This window comes from Salvelinus namaycush, chromosome 34 (assembly GCF_016432855.1).
Source record: "Salvelinus namaycush isolate Seneca chromosome 34, SaNama_1.0, whole genome shotgun sequence".
Taxonomy (NCBI): Eukaryota; Metazoa; Chordata; class Actinopteri; order Salmoniformes; family Salmonidae; genus Salvelinus; species Salvelinus namaycush.
This window is the reverse complement of record NC_052340.1, coordinates 15,357,210-15,375,558: the sequence shown is the minus strand read 5'-3', so window position 1 is coordinate 15,375,558 and position 18,349 is coordinate 15,357,210. Positions and strand designations below refer to the sequence as shown.

Here is an 18,349-nt window from a genome sequence, read left to right as displayed (position 1 = left end):
TGCGTAGATGTTCCTGTTTTAATCAGTGTTTATGAAAGGTTTACGTCAGCCCTCTGTCCTTGGGTGTGTGTGTGTCTCAGTATCTCGTGAAATGCAGACCCAAGCACCCTTTTGATCAAGGCCTTTCCGGCCTTATCAGTGTTTATGAAAGGTCTGTGCCAGCCCTCTGTCCTTGGGTGTGTGTGGGTCTCAGTATCTGCTTATGAGTTTGTGAGAAACCCTGTTTTGAAAGAAGTTAGTTATAACAACGTAATAGCAATATGCTTGTGTTATTTTAAATGGTATTTATTACAGTTAACATGTCAGCAAATGTTTTATTTGATTTGAGCGCCAATAAAGTTAGGCTATTTAATCGGAGAAACCTGCTTGATGTAAAACGTGTCTATCATTACATTGTCATACATTTATCTCCAACCTGTAGGCTACAGAAAAGCCCACGAACACTTTCTACCATATACTACATGATTTATGTTAGACGATGTTTTTACGGAAATTGGTGGAGCTCGGCAACGTCTCTCCAACAGCACCCTGGAGATGCACGCTGAGAATGTACAAGATAAATATTTGACGCCCATCCATTTGACAAAGTGGGCATTGCTTATCACAGGGCGGCATCAGCGTTCACCTAAAAAGCCCATATGCCACTGGTTGAGAGAAATTTACATGGTTTTTGGGCAGAATGGTTCGTTTTTATTTGTTGGAGGTGCGTCTTGGTCAGTTTAGCACAGAAAATGCCGCTTAATGAGCGAGCCGGCCTTGCTATCTATTGACTCACGTAGCCTTTTATAGACCTTATGCTATTTTCCTATCGTCCCAATCCAAATGAAACACAAAATCCTTACTCCTGTCTCGCATGAAAATTCCTAACTTTATTAGATATTCCATAGGTTGCATTGTCAATGCAAATCTGCTATATGCATGTCAAAATACCGCTATAACATTTCCCCAGCTTCTTTGCGCTGTCTGGTATTGCTGACCATACGAGAGCGTCAGTAGGGAATGTGTGATCAACAAACGGTATGAGAGTAGATAAAACAGAGTTGGTCCTCGTTAAGTAGCCCTAATGATAGAGTAGGCTTAACTTTGATCGCCAATGACATTGTGAATTGCGAAACAGGCCGTTCATAAATTCCGTGAGTTATCATGTTTCTCAATTAATTTAGTGTATTTCAGCAGTAGGCTATTTCGACACAGAGCGCGCTCAGGACGCACAGAGCACATCCCGAGTAAAATATAGCGTTGTCGAATCATACAAACTTTAACTGCAGTCAAACAAAAAGTAAAATGACCAAAGTTCCTAAGCTTTCTAGATAACCTACAACGATTTACTTGAATCTCCTATTTGGCAAAATCGAGTAGATGATTATACAGATAGCAGATCAACTCATGAATAAAGGGAGATGAAGAGAGAAATGTTGAATATCAAGGTATCTTAATATCAATTTCACTTACTGTGAAATCTTTACATAGTGGCACAGCCAAGCCGGAAATGTGGCGTAGTGACAATCTTATTTTGGGATAACCCTGGCATAGTGACCATATCTTGGTTTTAAATGCTTTAAAATGGGCACTTAGGATGTTTGCGGTATTTCCCAGGATTCTCTATACATATGAATTATTCCCGGTATTGAAATTTAGTCGATTTTCAGGAAAATATAAATCCCTAAAGGCCAGCAACACTGTATTATTCAGAACCTCATGAAATGACACCATATATACATTCTAAAGACCCTACTGAGTATTCCCTACAATAGTTTTACTGTGGCATCCAGAATAGTTTTTGCTCCATATACAGTGCTTTCAGAAAGTATTCAGAATCCTTGACTTTTCCACATTGTTACATTAAAGCCTTATTCTAAATAGTTGTTCCCCCTAAATATACACAAAATATCCCATCATGACAAAGCCAAAACAGGTTGAGAAATGTTTGCACATTTATTCAAAATAAAACAAAATTATTAAATTTACATAAGTATTCAGATCCTTTACGCAGTACTTTGTTGAAGCATCTTTGAGTCTTCTTGGATATGAAGCTAAAAGTTTGGCACACCTGTATTTGGGGAGTTTCTCCATTTCTTCTCTGCAGATCCTCTCAAGATCTGTCAGGTTGGACAGGGAGCGTCGCTACACAGCTATTTTCAGGTCTCCAGAGATGTTCGATCGGGTTCAAGTCCAGGCTCTGGCTGGGCCACTCAAGGACATTCAGAAACTTGTCCCAAAATCACTCCTGCGTTGTCTTGGCTGTGTGCTTAGGGCCTTTGTCCTTTTGGAAGGTCAACCTTCGCCCGCAGTCTGAGGTCCTGAGCGCTCTGGAGCAGGTTTTCATCAAGGATCTGATGATATGGTTATCCTTCTGGAAGGTTCTCCCATCTCCACAGAGGAACTCTGGAGCTCTGTCCGAGTGACCATTGGGTTCTTGGTCACCTCCCTGACCAAGGCCCTTCTCCCCCGATTGCTCAGTTTGGCCAGGCGGCCAGCTCTAGGAAGAGTCTTGGTGATTCCAAACTTCTTAAATTTAAGAATATTGGAGGCCACTGTGTTCTTGGGGACCTTCAATGCTGAAGACATTTTTTGGTACCCTTCTCCAGATCGGTGCCTTGACACAATCCTGTCTCGGAGCTCTAAATCAAATTGTATTGGTCACATACACGTGTTTAGCAGATGTTATTGCGGGTGTAGCGAAATGTTTGTGCTTCTAGCTCCAACAGTGCAGTAACACACACATATCTAAGTAATGTAATGACGACTATATAAATTGACACTTCCTTCAACCTCGTGGCTTGGTTTTTGCTCTGACATGTACTGTCAACTGTGGGACCTTATATAGACAGGTGTGTGCTTTTCCAAATAATTTCCAATCAATTGAATTTACCACAGGTGGACTCCAATCAAGTTGTAGTAACAGCTCAAGGATGATCAAAGGGAACAGGATGCACCTGAGCTCAATTTCGAGTCTCATAGCAAAGTATTTCTGTTTTTTTTATTTCATACATTTGCAAAAAAAATCTAAAAACCTGTTTTCACTTTGTCATTATGAGGTATCATGTGTAGATGAATGAAGAAAAACATGTATTTAATCAATTTTCGAATAAACCTGTAACGTAACAAAATGTGGAAAAGGGGAGGGGGTCTGAATACTTTCCAAATGCACTGATTTGCATTGTGGCCAATGGAATGGGTGGAGTAAAATATATGTATTCAATATGTATTCCATATACATTGATTCGCATTGGGGGCATTTATTTTACATTGGAAAATGTTTTAAAACCCACATTTAATGCTTATTAGACAATTATTTTTCATATATCGAATAAATACTGGTAATTGACACCTTTCTACTATTACGTGGGGGACTTTTAAGTCTAAATACCATGACCCGGAAGTACTTTTTTGTGTTGCTATGAGACGCTGACTTTTGTTTTTGTTAGGTAGCAGCTTCCTTCCTTGAATAATTTGGAGTTTCGCCTTGCTAATGTTTTTATAATGCCAAAACAATTATTAGGCGCCGATATAGGCAACATTTGGTTCAGAGCAAGCAACTGGATATCAGCTTTGTGGCTTTTTATTTTACTGTAACGTTAGCTAGGAAGGTTAATTAATTCATTGCTACAAGCAGCATGGCGTCCGGAGGCGGTTCAACAACAACTGTCGGAGATATTGAGGAGGACGCTTCTCAGTTACTTTTCCCCAAAGGTTCGTATCCCGCTTATTTATGATAACTAGATAGAATATAACGATTCACTAAAGGTATTTAGCTAGCTAACTACATTAACCACATTAAAACACACCTGTGTTCTTCAAAGAGTTCGAGAACGCGGAGACACTTCTAAACTCCGAGGTACACATGCTTCTGGAGCATCGCAAGCAGCAGAACGAAAGTGCAGAGGACGAACAAGAGCTATCGGAGGTCTTCATGAAAACTCTGAATTATACTGCACGTTTCAGCCGGTTCAAAAACAGAGAAACTATAGCCAGTGTCCGCAGGTCAGTGTAGCTGTTGTCACTATCACAACCAAAAACCAATGTCAATACCGTATAAAATACAATATATATTTATATGGTGGTAACTTTTCGTGATGACTGAAATTATTGCTCTGTATCCTATAGCTTGCTCTTACAGAAGAAGCTGCATAAATTTGAGCTGGCCAGTTTGGCCAACCTGTGTCCAGAAGCAGCGGAGGAGGCCAAAGCCCTCATCCCTAGGTAGGACCTGCTGTTACTGCCTCCTCACATATCACCATACTCAGTCCTCTAACCCAGACTCTAAATCTTGTATCTATTTGGGTAGCAGTTGGCTCTTGACCATGAAATCAGGTGTAAATGTTTGGTATAAATTTACTGACAGTAGTTGTGCTGTTGTGTACTGAAGCCTGTTTGTTCTGTCTAAAGTCTGGAGGGGCGGTTTGAGGATGAGGAGCTGCAGCAGATCCTTGATGACATCCAGACCAAGAGAAGTTTCCAATACTGAAGACAGTTCCTCCTCTGGCCTGTTCTAACCTAAACCCATCGTTATGTCAGAAAATACTGGGCTCTGCTACCCACCCAGAAGGACACTGTGCATCCTAAATGACATCTTTATATAGTGAATAGGGTGCAGTTTGGGATGCAACGGGACTCTGACCGTTCTTCCCAGGATGGGTACCTCCAAATTGGACTTGGGGTTGTATCGACAGCCGAGGGGTGCGTCAGGCACGGCAGATCCGTACATTCATTGCAGAGATGATACAGCTCCATTTAGAAAACCATACCAAGCTAGGATGAATACATACATTACTAAATGTAAATACTTTATAAATAAACATCAGATTTATATATTTTTTTATAGCAATTGGTTTTATTTTCTCATATACATCTATGACAAATCCCAAATAGCACTCTTCAGTTTAGGCCCTTGTCAAAAGTAGTGCACTACATAAGGAATAGGGTGCCATTTGGGACACATGCCATCAGCCATTCACACAGTAAATAGCCTCTTGTCCGTCCAGAGCCTCGGGCAGCACACCACAGGAGGTAGCAGCCATCCTCACAGTATTCTTCCCATAGAGCCTCCTCTCATACTCCATCAGCTGCCTCCAGAAACCAGCATTGGGTCGGATATGAGGTCTGTACTTCAGGACCCACTCATGGGCCTGGCGCAGTGATACCCCCTCATACCTCATCAGGTAAGCCATGATCAGGCTAGGAGAACGGCTCCGGCCTGCAGTGCAGTGGACCAGCGTACTACCTGAGTGGTTGTTATGGATACGTTCTAAAACAGCATCGAAGTAGCAGGCCAGGGGGGCGTGAGGCTGGTCCAGTACGGGTACCTGGAAACACTCCACCCCCTCGTACTGAGGACAGGGGTGCTCTGCTGTGGCGTTGACTATCAGAGTTATGTTCTTACTGTAGAGACCGGTGGGCTTGAAGACTGTGTCCACACCACCCAGATACAAAGACTGGGTGATCTGGGAGAATGACATGGGGAATGGACATTGACAGCTGCCCGGCTGTCTCACTACAACAGAGAAACACGATTAAATTGTAAAAAGATGCACAGTCTTTAAGTCAGCACAAACATGTGAATATCTTTACTTAATTGCGATTTGCCTTAGACTTACCAGAAAAGAAGAGCCGAAGCCAATATCGATTAACCTTACTGTGTATTTTTATTTTCTGTTTTACGGCGGCCGTTTTTCCTGTCGCATTGATTTGACGTAATTATCCACGTTCGTCACGTGACGGAATTGTCATAGAGGTGCATTCAATTCGCTTGAACGTTTGCTACGTTGCGGAACGGTTTATACTGAACGACTCGTTCAAAATGTTCTTCTATGTTCTTGAGCAGACTTTGATGTACGTTTGCTCCCGTGTGGCTTGAAGCAATGAATTACGTATTTAAAGGGCGGCGGCCATGCTGACAGCATTCCACAACCTATGGTCGCGTTTGAGTGGTAAGGCCAAAGCAACCGACTGTAGACGAAAGTCGAGGGGAGCTGCATCTGTGACAGCCAAAAGTCAGACACTAATGTGGTTTTCCAACAGCAAGGCTCAGATCAACATGGCTGTGTTAACATTTTATTATAAGAGGTTTTTATAATGTCGAAATAAATATGTATCTAACCCCCATATCACCCACTCACAAACTGAAATCATAATATAATATGTGTGTACACAGTGTACAATCAATTAGTGAGAGAGCCATACACTGTACACATAAATCAGTCAGTCATGTTTGTGTGGGTCAAACAAAACACCCTTTTTATTTATTTTACCTTTATTTAACTAGGCAAGTCAGTTAAGAACAAATTCTTATTTTCAATGACGGCCCAGGAACAGTGGGTTAACTGCCTTGTTCAGGGGCAGAACGACAGATTTTTACCTTGTCAGCTCGGGGATTTGATCTTGCAACTTTTTGGTTGTTAGTCCAACGCTCTAACCACTAGACTGCCCCATGATAGCTGCCGCGACCCTAATGATTGGTTGACAATATAACCTCTCACAATGCAGGAGATGGCTGCAGGATGATCAAAATCAACAACAAAAAAATGTCAAATGCGCTGAATACAACCGGTGTAGACCTTACAATGAAATTCTTCCATACAAGTCCTTAACCAATGTTGGTGAAGAGCAACTGCTGAAACTAGCAGTCAAAACTTTGTGGCCTTTGATCTTTGTTATAAAGTTTATGCAGTAGACATTTAGGCGCAAGTTGGACAATTTTTATCCCCAGAATGCAACACACTTTGAAAGGCGGTGGCTGCATTTCAAACTCATAAAAGACACACCCTCGTCTTATGTCTTTGGAGGGAATCCCCGCGGCCATATTTGTCGTCGGTCCAAATGATTAGCCAAGCAGGGAAGTTTGCAACGTATGCCCCTCAGCCCTCGTTTTTAATGGAGTTTGCGAGTGTACAATTATGTTCACTTCGGGGCCTGAGACGCCCCATAATTCAATTTGCGATGATTGTACATCCGCTAACAAAAGTACACCAAAATGTAAAACCTCAACGTCAGTATGGAGTAAACATACAAGTGTAAGTAAAATCCAATGTAAATAAGTTAGAAATTGTGCTACTAATGCAAAAACACGTCTCGTAAAAGTAATGATGTTTTTGTTTGGTTAGCTTTTGGAAATTGTAGAAATAAAATATTTTTATTCTTACGTTTTGGCTGACTTTTCTTAGCCAATGTACAATCATTGCAAATTGAATTATGGGGCTTTCAGACCCCAGAGTGAACAGAATTTTACACTCGATCACAAACGAGGGCTGAGGGGCTTACTTGCCAACTTTCCTTGCTTGGGTAATTGTTTGGACCAACGACCGCAAAGATGGCCGTAAGTGGAGGGTGTATTTTACGTGTTTGGAACGCAGCCTTAAACTAAAAACCAGAACTGCCAACTCCCACGCATTGGCCGTGAGACACGCATTTGACCCTCTTTTCGCGCACTCACGGCACACGTTTTATATCTCACGCATTTAAAAATACTGCATTTATTAGTCTGTGTGTAGTCCGCCCGTTAACTTTTCAACTGTGCTCCAAATCGTTTTGAAATCGGAGCATCTGCGCCTGCAATTTAACATCACGATCAGGAATCTCTATCATTGTGTTGCCACAGCACTGTGAACCGCGGCACATTTAAGCATATGATTGTTCTAGTTTATGTAAAGGATTGGGGGCTTGGAAGCGCGTTTAAAGAAACGCCCCTCGGGATTAGAGTGGAGCTGAATGGAGAGATCGTTCTCCACGGAGTTTATAAAACTGTAAGAAGAGCAGTACGGTAACGTTGTTTTATGTACAATGTTGTCAACAAAATTAGTTTGCGGTTACTCCCGTCCCTATTGCAGACAGAACGCAGCCTTTTGACAGCATGTACTAAAATCGATGTAATCCACACTTCCATTAGTCCCCTCGTTTGGTGATTGGCATTTATGCTGTGACAACGAAAAGGCAGCAGACAGACCTACAATATGTTTTAGGAGGGAAATTGGGGGGACCTATGTGTAACTATGAAAATAATTTTGTCAAACAGATTGTGAACCCAAAAGTGTCAATTTGATTCTAGATGGGGTACAATACATATAAAACTATTTGGGTAGAGTGTAGGGGCAGATTTATGTCATATTTGATTCAGTAGATTTTATTAGCTATTTACTTTATTTAATCTGATCAGTGGAACAATCCTAATTCTTAACAATGGGATAAAATATAGAGTAATTACTGTGATTCTCAGCAAGAACACTACTGTTATTCCACACAATTATTTTATTATTCCACTTCTTCCCAATTTTGCCAGAGTTATCTCATATTTGAAATCTGATGCCTACTCTTGTCTTTGAAAATTAATTATATGAGGCTATGCATTTTTGCAGCCAATTATGGACAGTTTTGAATAAATCATACAAATAAGCATGGGATATTAAATGCTCCAGGTATCAAATACATTTTTTGACATTTTAGTATTGTGCACATGCTAGACAGAGATGGTAGGGGGACTCACAACTCATAAAGGCATAATATTTTGTAGAGTAAGATGATGGCAAGGATCTTCAACTAGTAGACATAAACCGCCTGAATATTGATATTCATTAGACTTTTCTTGAAGGTTGTGTGATCTTGAGAAATGAATTGTTATAACAAGAACATTTTTAAACACCCAGCACTTGGGAAACATAGATCTGGGGTGGCCAACCCTCCTGGAGAGCCTGCAGGATTTTTTTCCACTCCTATTTTAAAGAGAGAGTTTACCCAATGACAAAGTATAAAATGTTTGTGTATTTTCCTTGAAAGCAGTCTATGGACAAGCAGACTGCAATCTATGATTTGGTTACCCACTGCCATCAACCATTAATATTTACAGTTCCTGTGCAGAGCCTTGTTGTAGTGGTGACACTCCCAGGTATGTGTCGCATACATACTTTCCACCTGAGAAAAGGGATAATTCCCTGCTTCCAACCTTCCCACTGTTTCTAGCATTTGCCTGTCTCCCTATCTCTTTTCATTACTGTCTGAATAATGTGTCAAACCACCTAAAAAATATGTGGAAAAAATTATTAGCATAATTTTGAGTGCTCATTTAATGTTCAAAGCATCCTGAATACACCTAATAGTACACTATGGTCATAGGCCTCAAAATACATAGATTTGCAGGAAATTTGCTTTAAAACAGTAAAATCTTCCTGGGGGAGGACTCCCAGTCCAGGGATTGTGCCAAGGGGCAATGAAATTCACAAAGTATATCTCAATCCAAGCTTTCTTCAAAAGTTGGCAGCCCTGAAAAACGTATTTTTAAAATAATTTATTTAGAAACATTAATTTTTTTTTTTTAATCCTGTAAGATGGTTAAGAGATGCAGTAATATGGTTATTATAGTGTAATAAAGATGTATAGCCTAATACATATTTACATAGGACTATGTATTTTGTCTCACTTGGTGCTTTCAAGACAACTGGGAACTCGGGAAAAAAACGAGGTCAAATCCTTACTTCGGAAAGTCGGAGCTCTAGAAAGATGCCCGAGTTTCCGACTTTGAATTCCGAGTTGAAAGACAATTCAAAAGATTTTTCCCAGTCAGAGCTCTGATATTTCCGAGTTCCGAGTTGTTTTTAACGCGACTCTGACACTAGACATGTTCAGGACATGCCCGACACACACACACACACACACACACACACACACACACACACACACACACACAGAGCAGCAGCAAGCCAATAGGATGAATCTGACGTGTTTGTCATGAGATAGTGACTCATGCAGTAGATCTTCAATTCCGCTTTTGAACCAGTTTTACTTTCATACACAACTCTCGACTAGACAGAACTTCATCGGGTAAGCAACAATTTTATTTTGTGGAATACTATTCTGCTCAGTAATTTAGTAGAAAAGTAGAGTAGGACAATGATAACATAGGTCTGCTGTATTCTATCTAAAACTATTAGTTTGAAACGGCCAAACAACCCTTTAAACACACAGTTAGCTGGGATTAATCTATCACACCACTCCAGATAAATCAAGACCATTTAGCTCACCTGGCTGTCGAAAAAGGAACCGAATGTAATGTGTGTATAGTTTCTGTTCCTTGACTCCTACACTCTTAGAAAAAGGGTACTATCTAGAACCTAAAGGTTCTTCGGCTGTCCCCATAGGAGAACCCTTTGAATAAACTTTTTGGTTCCAGGTAGAACTCTTGGGTTCTATGTAAAACCCTTTCTACAAAGGGTTCTACAGTGCCTTCAGAAAGTATTCATACCCTTTGACTTATTCCACATTTAGTTGTGTTACAGCTTGAATTCAGAATTGATTAAAATAAAAAGATTTTTTTTCAAATGTATTGAAAATGAAATGGAGAAGTATCATACTCGTGAGTCAATACTTTGTAGAAGCACCTTTGGCAGAGATTACATCTGAGTCTTTCTGGGTAAATCTAAGAGCTTTCCACACCTGGATTGTGCAACATTTGGCCAATATTCCCCCCCAAAATATTCAAGCTCTGTCAACAAATTGGTTGTTGATCATTGCTAGTAAAACATTTTCAGGTCTTGCCATAGATTTTCAAGTAGATTTAACCCTCCTGTTGTGCTTCGTTTCATGTTAATTAATTCTGTGTTCCCGGTCCAAAATAACCGCCCCATTTATAGCTGATTATAAATCCATAATAATACATATATTATCACATAATGTTGTGTTAGATCTTTTTATAAACTTAAGTTCTTGTGAGTGTAATGGATGTGAAATGGCTAGCTAGTTAGCGGGTACGCGCTACTAGCGTTTCAATCAATTACGTCACTTGCTCTGAAACCTAGAAGTAGTGTTGCCCCTTGCTCTGCAAGGGCCGCGGCCTTTGTGGCGCGATGGGTAAAGATGCTTCGTGGGCGACCGTTGTTGATGTGTGCAGAAGGTCCCTGGTTCGCGCCCGTGTCGGGGCGAGGGGACGGTTTAAAGTTATACTGTTACATGAACATTACACATTTTGAACTTCTATTTGCTACTTATGGCCTGTAGGTCTCATTGACCTGAGCTCATACAACTCGTTTTTGAGTTTAAAAAATCCATGGATTATTTTGACTATAACAAATACAGATTAAACATATTGTGCTATTTATCACAGACTACTTTGTGTCAAAGTTTAACAAGGACTTTCCTCCTCACCAGTGTCATGATCAAAGATATGATCAAGAGCCTAACATACAGTATATTGTTTGATCATTATGCTGCCACAGAATGAATTGTGAGCATGACGTCAAAAAAGCTTTATATACCAGAGCTGCAAGAAAAGTTATATTTGTTATTGAAACAATGTTGCGATTGTTTGTGAGAATGCCAATAGGTGTGGTTCCCGTGGGGGAAAGATTCTATTGGGGAAAGGTTCCCGTGGGGGTTGACATGGAAGCCAAGAAGGGGAGTTAGGTGTGTGTGTGTGTGTGTGGACGTGTTTAACTATTCTTGTGGGGACCAGAAGTCCCTACAAGAATAGTAAACAAACAAAAAGTTGACCAGCTGGGGACATTTTGTTAGTCCCCACAAGGTCAAATGCTATTTCTAGGGGGTTTAGGGTTAAGGTTAGAATTAGTGTTAGGGTTAGAATTAAGTTAAATATTAAGGTTAGGAGCTAGGCTTAGTTGTAGGGTTAGGGTTAGGAGCTAGGGTTAGGATAAAGTTTAGGTTTTTGGGTTAGGGTTAGGGTTAGGTTAAGAGTACGGGTTAGGATTAGGGTTAGGGGTTAGGGAAAATAGGATTTTGAATGGGACTGAATTGTATGTCCCCACAAGGTTAGCTGTACAAGACTGTGTGTGTGTGTGTGCGCTCAAACACATGCATGTGGGGGTCTGGGAGAGAAAGTGTGTCCATCTGATGAATGGGCATGGGCCTGAACTAAATTTTATACACTAATTGTAGTCTCACCCATTAATTTCTAATGACCGGACCGGGAACACCACAGGTGTACAAAGTTAAATAAAACACCAAAAATGTAATGAACATCATCAAAATGTATTTTGTGTGTTCAGATGCCCTGTGTGGACAAAGTCATGGAACCTTATGACAATGAGATTAAATGAACTAAGAGAGAACTTGTAAATCGGTCCAATTCGACTGGAACACAGCAGAAGGATTAAGTCAAAACTGTAACTCAGGCCACTCAGGAACATTCACTGTCTTCTTGGTAAGCAATTCCAGTGTATATTTGGTAGTGGTGTAACGGACCGTAGTTTATCCGTGATCCGTATGGATAACCCCCCACGGTTCGGCACGCATGTGCTTAAACCATCTGTCACATCTGCTCCTGCAATGCCCTCTACTGCTCGTCCTGTGTCTCCTTGACCTGCCGCTACTCCCCCAGTACTCTTCCTCTCCCTCTCTCTCTCTGTGTGTGTGATTGTGTGGGCGGAGACAGGTGTGCTCAAGTCAGAGCAGATCCCCACCAGCTGCAACCTGTTCCATAATCAAGACCTCTACAAATACTCAGCCTTGCCACTTCCACGCTGCCAGATCGTAATCTCTGCTCAGTCAGTCTACGTTTCTAGCCGTTTGTTATTATTCAGATCCTGTTATCCTGTTGTGCCTGTTTTTCTTGCCTGATGCTGTTTTCCTCTCTGCTACAGTTCTGCCCGCTTTGACTCTGGTCCTTGTCTCCAGTCCTGTCTTCTTGGATTCCCCTCCGGATGATGGAAGGTCATCCCTTTTTGGGCGACATGGACAGCATGGGTCCCACCTTCTTTGAAGCGGGCGAAGAAGGTGTTTAGCTTGTCCGGGAGCGAGGTGTTGGTGTCCGTGATATGGCCGGCTTTCCCTACTACATGCGTCTTGTGTCTGAGCCGTTGAATTGCGACTCCACTTTGTCCTTGTACTGTAGTTTTGCCTCATTGATTGCCTTATGGAGGTCATAGCTGGTCTGTTTGTACACGTCCATGTTCCCAATCACCTTGATGTAGTTAAATGCAGAGGTTTGTGCTTTCAGTTGTGCGAATGCTACCATCTATCCACGGTTTTGGTTTGGATAAGTTCTAATCGTCACAGTAGGAACCGAACATCTTCTTGTCCGCGTGATCAAAATAGTCTTCAAGCATAGATGCGATTGGTCAGACCAACCTTGAACAGTCCTTACCACGGGTGCTTCCTGCTTAAGTTTCTGCCTATAGGCGGGGAGGAGCAGGATGGAGGCGTGATCTGATTTGCCAAAGGGAAGGCGGGGGAGGTCCTTGTAGCCGTTCCCGGAGGGGAAAGTAACAATGGTCAAGCATATTCTCCCTGCGTGTAGCACAGATGTGTTGATAGAATTTCGGGAGCTTTTTCCTCAGATTTCCTTTATTAATGTCCCCAGGTACAATAAATGTGGCCTCAGGATATGCGGTTTATAGTTTGCACAAAGTCCAGTGTAGTTCTTTGAGAGCTGTCACGGTGTCTGCTTGGGGGGGATATACACGGCAGTGACAATAACCGAAGAAAATTATCATCTCGGGAGGTAATGCGGTCAGCATTTGATGTAAGAGCTTGAGTGGATGGGTGAGCTGAGCTAGTACGGAGAAATAGAGTTGAGCTGACCAAAAGCCCACACGGTGTGTGTGTGGCAGGCACCCTAATGCCGCATTCACGTCATGTTGGGAACTCATAAATACAACCTTCCTATTGGGAAAAATGCACGTGAACGCCCCTCCAACTTGTAATTACGACAAGAAAACTTAGGGATGACCTCTGGTCCCTGATCTTTCCCCGCTGAGCTCTGATGTCATCCACCACTGAAAGTGGCAACAAACATGGCCGCGATTTCGGCTGTCAATGGTGAGAATAGTTATTGCGTTCCTTCGGAGCTCTGAGCATGTGAACGCTCCAAGTCGTTCCTCCGAAGTAGACAAGTCGTTCCTCCATGACGTGAACGTGGCCTAAGCCTCTGTACTACCCGGTGAGTGTGTGGAGCTGTGCGTTGCCATAAAAATCTAAGTTATTATTATTAGTCTAGCTCCACACATGATTTTGCCTCACAGGCTCCCCTGCCTGGTCTGGACAACTACACAGGCCTGCCTGGGGGAAGGGATCGAGTATGGTTACATCCAAAATGGCATCCAATTACCTACAAAGGGCTCTAGTCAAAAAGTACAGTGTTATAAAGGGAATAGGGTGCCATTTCAGATGAAATCTGAAAGATCACTCCCAGGAAATGAACTAAGTCTACTACTACTTAGTCTGTACTATACTCGCAACCTGCTACCCATCAATGTCCTTACTCCCTATTAGTCCCTGTCTTAATTCTAGATTATGGTCATGCTTTTAGTAGGGTTCGTTTGTACGTCTGACTCTGAACCCTCACCCTTCTCTCCAACACTTCAGAAATACTATCCAGTAAGTTCTGTTTAGTGGGCGGGGAGGAGCTAAGCAAGAACAGAAGACCATTAGAGCAGCAAACAGACAGTTGAACAGAAGCTAAAGTCAATGAGGCTCGTAATGATCAAACAAAGACATTTGGAGTATGTCAACAAAGACTCTCCCAAACCCCTCCCATAATCGTGATCTCTGTCAGGATGGAGCAGATCCTCCCAGTGTCTAAGTTAGTTCCAAATGGCATTCTATTCTCTATGTAGTGCACTACTTTTGACCAGGGCCCTCTATATTGGGAATAGGGTGCAATTTGAGAAACAGCCTCTGTTGGGGTTGGCCTCCTAATACACTGTTGTTCTGAGAACAGTTGAAGTCACACGATAGGGGGTTTAAATGCCTCCGTTGTGACTTCCATGTTCTCTCAACTTAGAGTTACTCAGTATGTAGATTGACTCTTTCTGTACCTCTGTGTATACCTCATGTCTGGCCAGCTTGCTATAGGGTGAGTGTCATGTCCATTACCTACCTTGCATAGAAGTAGGTTTGTTGCTTGTTTGGTCGTTTCGGTTTAGATCCGAGCCATCAGGACTCGAGAGTCTGCCCCTCAACCGCAGAAATTCATCTTTGCGTCCCAAGTGGTACCCTATAATGTTATAGTGCACTACTTTTGGCCAGAGCCCTATAGGCCCTGATCAAAAGTAGTGCTATAAAGGGAGTACGGTGCCAGTTGGGACACAGTCTACCAGTAGTCTCCTCACGTGCCGACGGTGATGTGAACCCTGATCCCTCACCTGCAGAACTGTTCAGTTCAGGGAATGCATTCCCCATTACATAGCCCTAGTTTAACCCCCACTGTACACCACCTGCTACGGGATATTTACTGATCTGTGAACTGGGCAGTGGAGGGGCACTGTAAAAGAGAATCAAATCAAATTGTATTCGTCACATGCGCCGAATACAACAGGTAGACCTTACAGTGAAATGCTTACTTACAAGCCCTTAACCAACAATGCAGTTTTAAGAAAATACCTAAAAAAGTAAGAGCTAAGAAAAATTATAATTAAGGAGCAGCAGTAAATAACAATAGTGGGGCTATACACAGGGGGTACCGGTACAGAGTCAATGTGCCAATGTGCGGGGGCACCGGTGTTGAGGTAATTTTGTACATGCAGGTTGGGTTATTAAAGTGGCTATGCATAGATAATAACAGAGTAGCAGCAGCGTGGAGGGGGGGGACTCTTATGGCTTTTAAAAGCCTCTTGGACCTAGACATGGCGCTCCGGTACCGCTTCCCGCGCGGTAGCAGAGAGAAGTCTATGACTAGGGTGGCTGGAGTCTTTGACAATTTAGGGACTGCCTCTGACCGCCTGGTATAGAGGTCCTGGATGGCAGGAAGTTTGGCCTGGGTGATGTACAGGTTCACAAGCTCTTTACGTTGTAAATGGATTAGTCAATCACCACATACAGACTCGAAGGCAGAGGTAGCAGGAGAGATTAAATGGGTATCATTAGTTACAGACAGACTGTAAACCACCAATACACTTGCTAGCCCGTAGGGACCTAAAATTAATTCCCATTCAAAATCCTATTTTCCCTAAACCTTTACCCTAACCTGTAACTTAACCAAACCCTAATTCTAACCCTAATTGTAAACATAACCCTTAAAATTAAAATATCCTTTGTCCTTATGGGGATGTGGGAAATGTCCCCACAAGGGAGAATTATCCTTGTTTTACTATCCTTGTGGGGACTTTTGGGGATTTTAGGTCCACACACAACTTTAGGAATAGGACATATCATGTTTTTATATGCAAAAGTATCTTACTGCTCTATTTTATTTAGAATTTACAGAATCCTTCTAACTTGTTGAAACTCGCCGAACAATGACTCCCACCAAGACAAGCCAGGACGGCTCTCACCGTGACAGCTCAGTGGTTGCATCTGCCTCAAATAACCCCCCAACACAGATGCATATCAACAAAGGTTCCACCCTAACCCCCTCTGATGGCTCAGGGGACTCAGCAGGGTGGTCAGCCACTGTGAAGACCCCAGCCTCAGGGACCACCAGAGCCACAGCCAGCCAGGCCAGGGGAGCAGGAGCAAAGACCACAGATACACGTTACGCCAATAAGAACATCCCTACTGTCAGATATCATCCCGACATCACAGAGAAGAAACCTGAGGCCCATCAGCATAGTCATAGCCCTGTCAAGAGCAGCCAGGTCAGGGGTAAGCCTTTGGTCTCTCCCCCCAGGATCAAAGCCATACCCCTGGGATTAGGTCAGAAGATGGAGGGTGGCGTTGTGGAGAAGGTGGAGCTCCAGACCCGGGGCCAGAGAGAGAACCCCAGCTGGTTCGCCTGGCGTCAGAACCGCATTACAGCGTCCATCGCTCACCGCCTCGCCCACAGCCGCTTTGTCACTGGCCAGAGCCAGACTCCGCCTGCTTCCTATCTGGCCGCCATCACCGGCCGTGGCACCAACGTCAAAACCCGCGCCATGAACTGGGGCATTGAGCGGGAGGCCGAGGCCGTGCGGAGGTATCATTTATGTATTTACTGTAAATGTCCTGCAATTGTTTTAAATGGGTAGGGCGGCTCATAATAATTGCTGGAACGGCACAAATGGAATGGCATAAAGCCATGTGTTTGATGTATTTTATCAATCCACCCATTCCACTCCAGTCATTACCACAAGCCCGTCCTTCCCAATTAAGGTCCACCAACCACCTGGGTTGTCTATGGCTGTAAGGATGACAAACTAATTTCCCCTCAGAGATTAATAAATTACAATCTCATCTCTTTTCAGATATCAGAGCCTGAAGAGCAAGGCCCTGGGCCGGGCGGTGAGGGTGCAGGAGTGTGGCCTATTTATCGACCCCAAGCGCCCCTGGCTAGCAGGCAGCCCTGACGGCATTGTAGAGGACCAGAGGACCGGCCAACGGCTGCTCTGCCTGGAGGTCAAGTGTCCCTACAAGCACCGTCTGAACACTGTAGCCCAGGCCTGTAGAGAGGACCCTGCCTTCTGCCTGACGATACAGGACCAGGGTGTGGAACAGGTTGGTTAGAACATGTTTGTTGTATCATTGTACTCCCTGACGCAGGCTATGCCAAGATTGATATTTTTTTTCTTCCGAACATACTATCATAATAAAGGCATTTTAATTATATGAAGAGTGCCCTGCCTTGGTCCCCCTTGTGACCAGTTAACCCCTTAACCAATGAGCATCTTCAATCTATAAAGATCTGCCTACTAGTGTATTCTAGCAGCGCTTCCCAATTGTTATTTTCTTCTGTCCTCTACAGGTGAGGTACCATCTGAAACCAGACCACACCTACTACACCCAGATCCAGTGCCAGCTGGCAGTGACAGGGTTATCCCAGGCTGACCTAGTGGTGTTCACCCTGAAGGAAACAGCCATCATCCCTGTGACCTTTGACCCTATGTTCTGGGACGACACGCTGGTCAAGCTGGAGATGTTCTACACCGACGCTGTCCTGCCCTACCTCAGAGACAACGGACTGGACGTACCAGCCATGAGGCCAGAGGAGTAGCTAGCATGCGGCATGTCTGGACACTTAACACACAGGGGGTGGCTAGCTGGTTCAGGATGTCAGATATAGAAGTCCTGAGACTGTAGTTGTGTCTGTGGTGAAGGACTGGTCTGGGTAGGGTAAGTGGTAAAGGGCAATGGAGACTGCATAGATAAGTGGTGGAGGAACCTTCTGCTTTTGTCAGGTAGGCTTAGAGATTTGAACCTATCACTTTACTGTCAAATATTTGAATGTAAATAAACCATGCCTGCCTTAAGACATTTCAGATACCTGGAGCTGATTTCATGTGTGCAGAGATCAACCTATATCATCAGTAGTGTGGCAGCTGACCAGAGCATAGAGTAGTTGTGCTGGAGATCGGTTGCTTAAATGGACACTAGAAGATTACATGCTTAATGATCGTGGTGCTTTGCTCCATTAAAACAAGACCAAACCACATTATCTGGTCTGGTGACTGATGTTGTGTACAAGGTACTTGTGAAAATAATATGTAATTATGTAAAC

The 18,349-nt window shown here is 43.0% G+C and overlaps 3 protein-coding genes across 5 annotated transcripts; 2 read left to right on the top strand and 1 right to left on the bottom strand.

Moving 5' to 3' along the window:
* Window positions 1-3,408: 3,408 nt before the first annotated feature.
* LOC120028662 (DNA-directed RNA polymerase II subunit RPB4) lies at window positions 3,409-4,815 on the top strand. The gene is made up of 4 exons (XM_038973873.1): window positions 3,409-3,693; window positions 3,804-3,984; window positions 4,108-4,203; window positions 4,390-4,815. Exons 1-4 carry the CDS (start codon window positions 3,618-3,620, stop codon window positions 4,466-4,468), a joined length of 432 nt encoding a protein of 143 aa, XP_038829801.1. The 5' UTR covers window positions 3,409-3,617; the 3' UTR covers window positions 4,469-4,815.
* An 11-nt stretch (window positions 4,816-4,826) lies between these two features.
* LOC120028661 (dual specificity protein phosphatase 14) lies at window positions 4,827-5,714 on the bottom strand. The gene is made up of 2 exons (XM_038973872.1): window positions 5,598-5,714; window positions 4,827-5,494 (listed from the first exon to the last, which is right to left on the bottom strand). Exon 2 carries the CDS (start codon window positions 5,457-5,459, stop codon window positions 4,947-4,949), a length of 513 nt encoding a protein of 170 aa, XP_038829800.1. The 5' UTR covers window positions 5,460-5,494; window positions 5,598-5,714; the 3' UTR covers window positions 4,827-4,946.
* A 47-nt stretch (window positions 5,715-5,761) lies between these two features.
* On the top strand, window positions 5,762-18,105 carry LOC120028387. 3 transcript variants are annotated; one of them, XM_038973619.1, is made up of 4 exons: window positions 5,762-5,930; window positions 16,135-16,831; window positions 17,100-17,349; window positions 17,597-18,105. In XM_038973619.1, the coding sequence occupies exons 2-4, from the start codon at window positions 16,176-16,178 to the stop codon at window positions 17,843-17,845; spliced, it is 1,155 nt and encodes a 384-aa protein (XP_038829547.1). In that variant the 5' UTR covers window positions 5,762-5,930; window positions 16,135-16,175; the 3' UTR covers window positions 17,846-18,105. The 3 variants fall into 3 exon arrangements, with proteins under 3 accessions (XP_038829547.1, XP_038829546.1, XP_038829548.1); XM_038973618.1 differs by lacking the exon at window positions 5,762-5,930 and adding an exon at window positions 9,752-9,810; XM_038973620.1 differs by lacking the exon at window positions 5,762-5,930 and adding an exon at window positions 12,469-12,714.
* The last annotated feature ends 244 nt before the right edge of the window (window positions 18,106-18,349 follow it).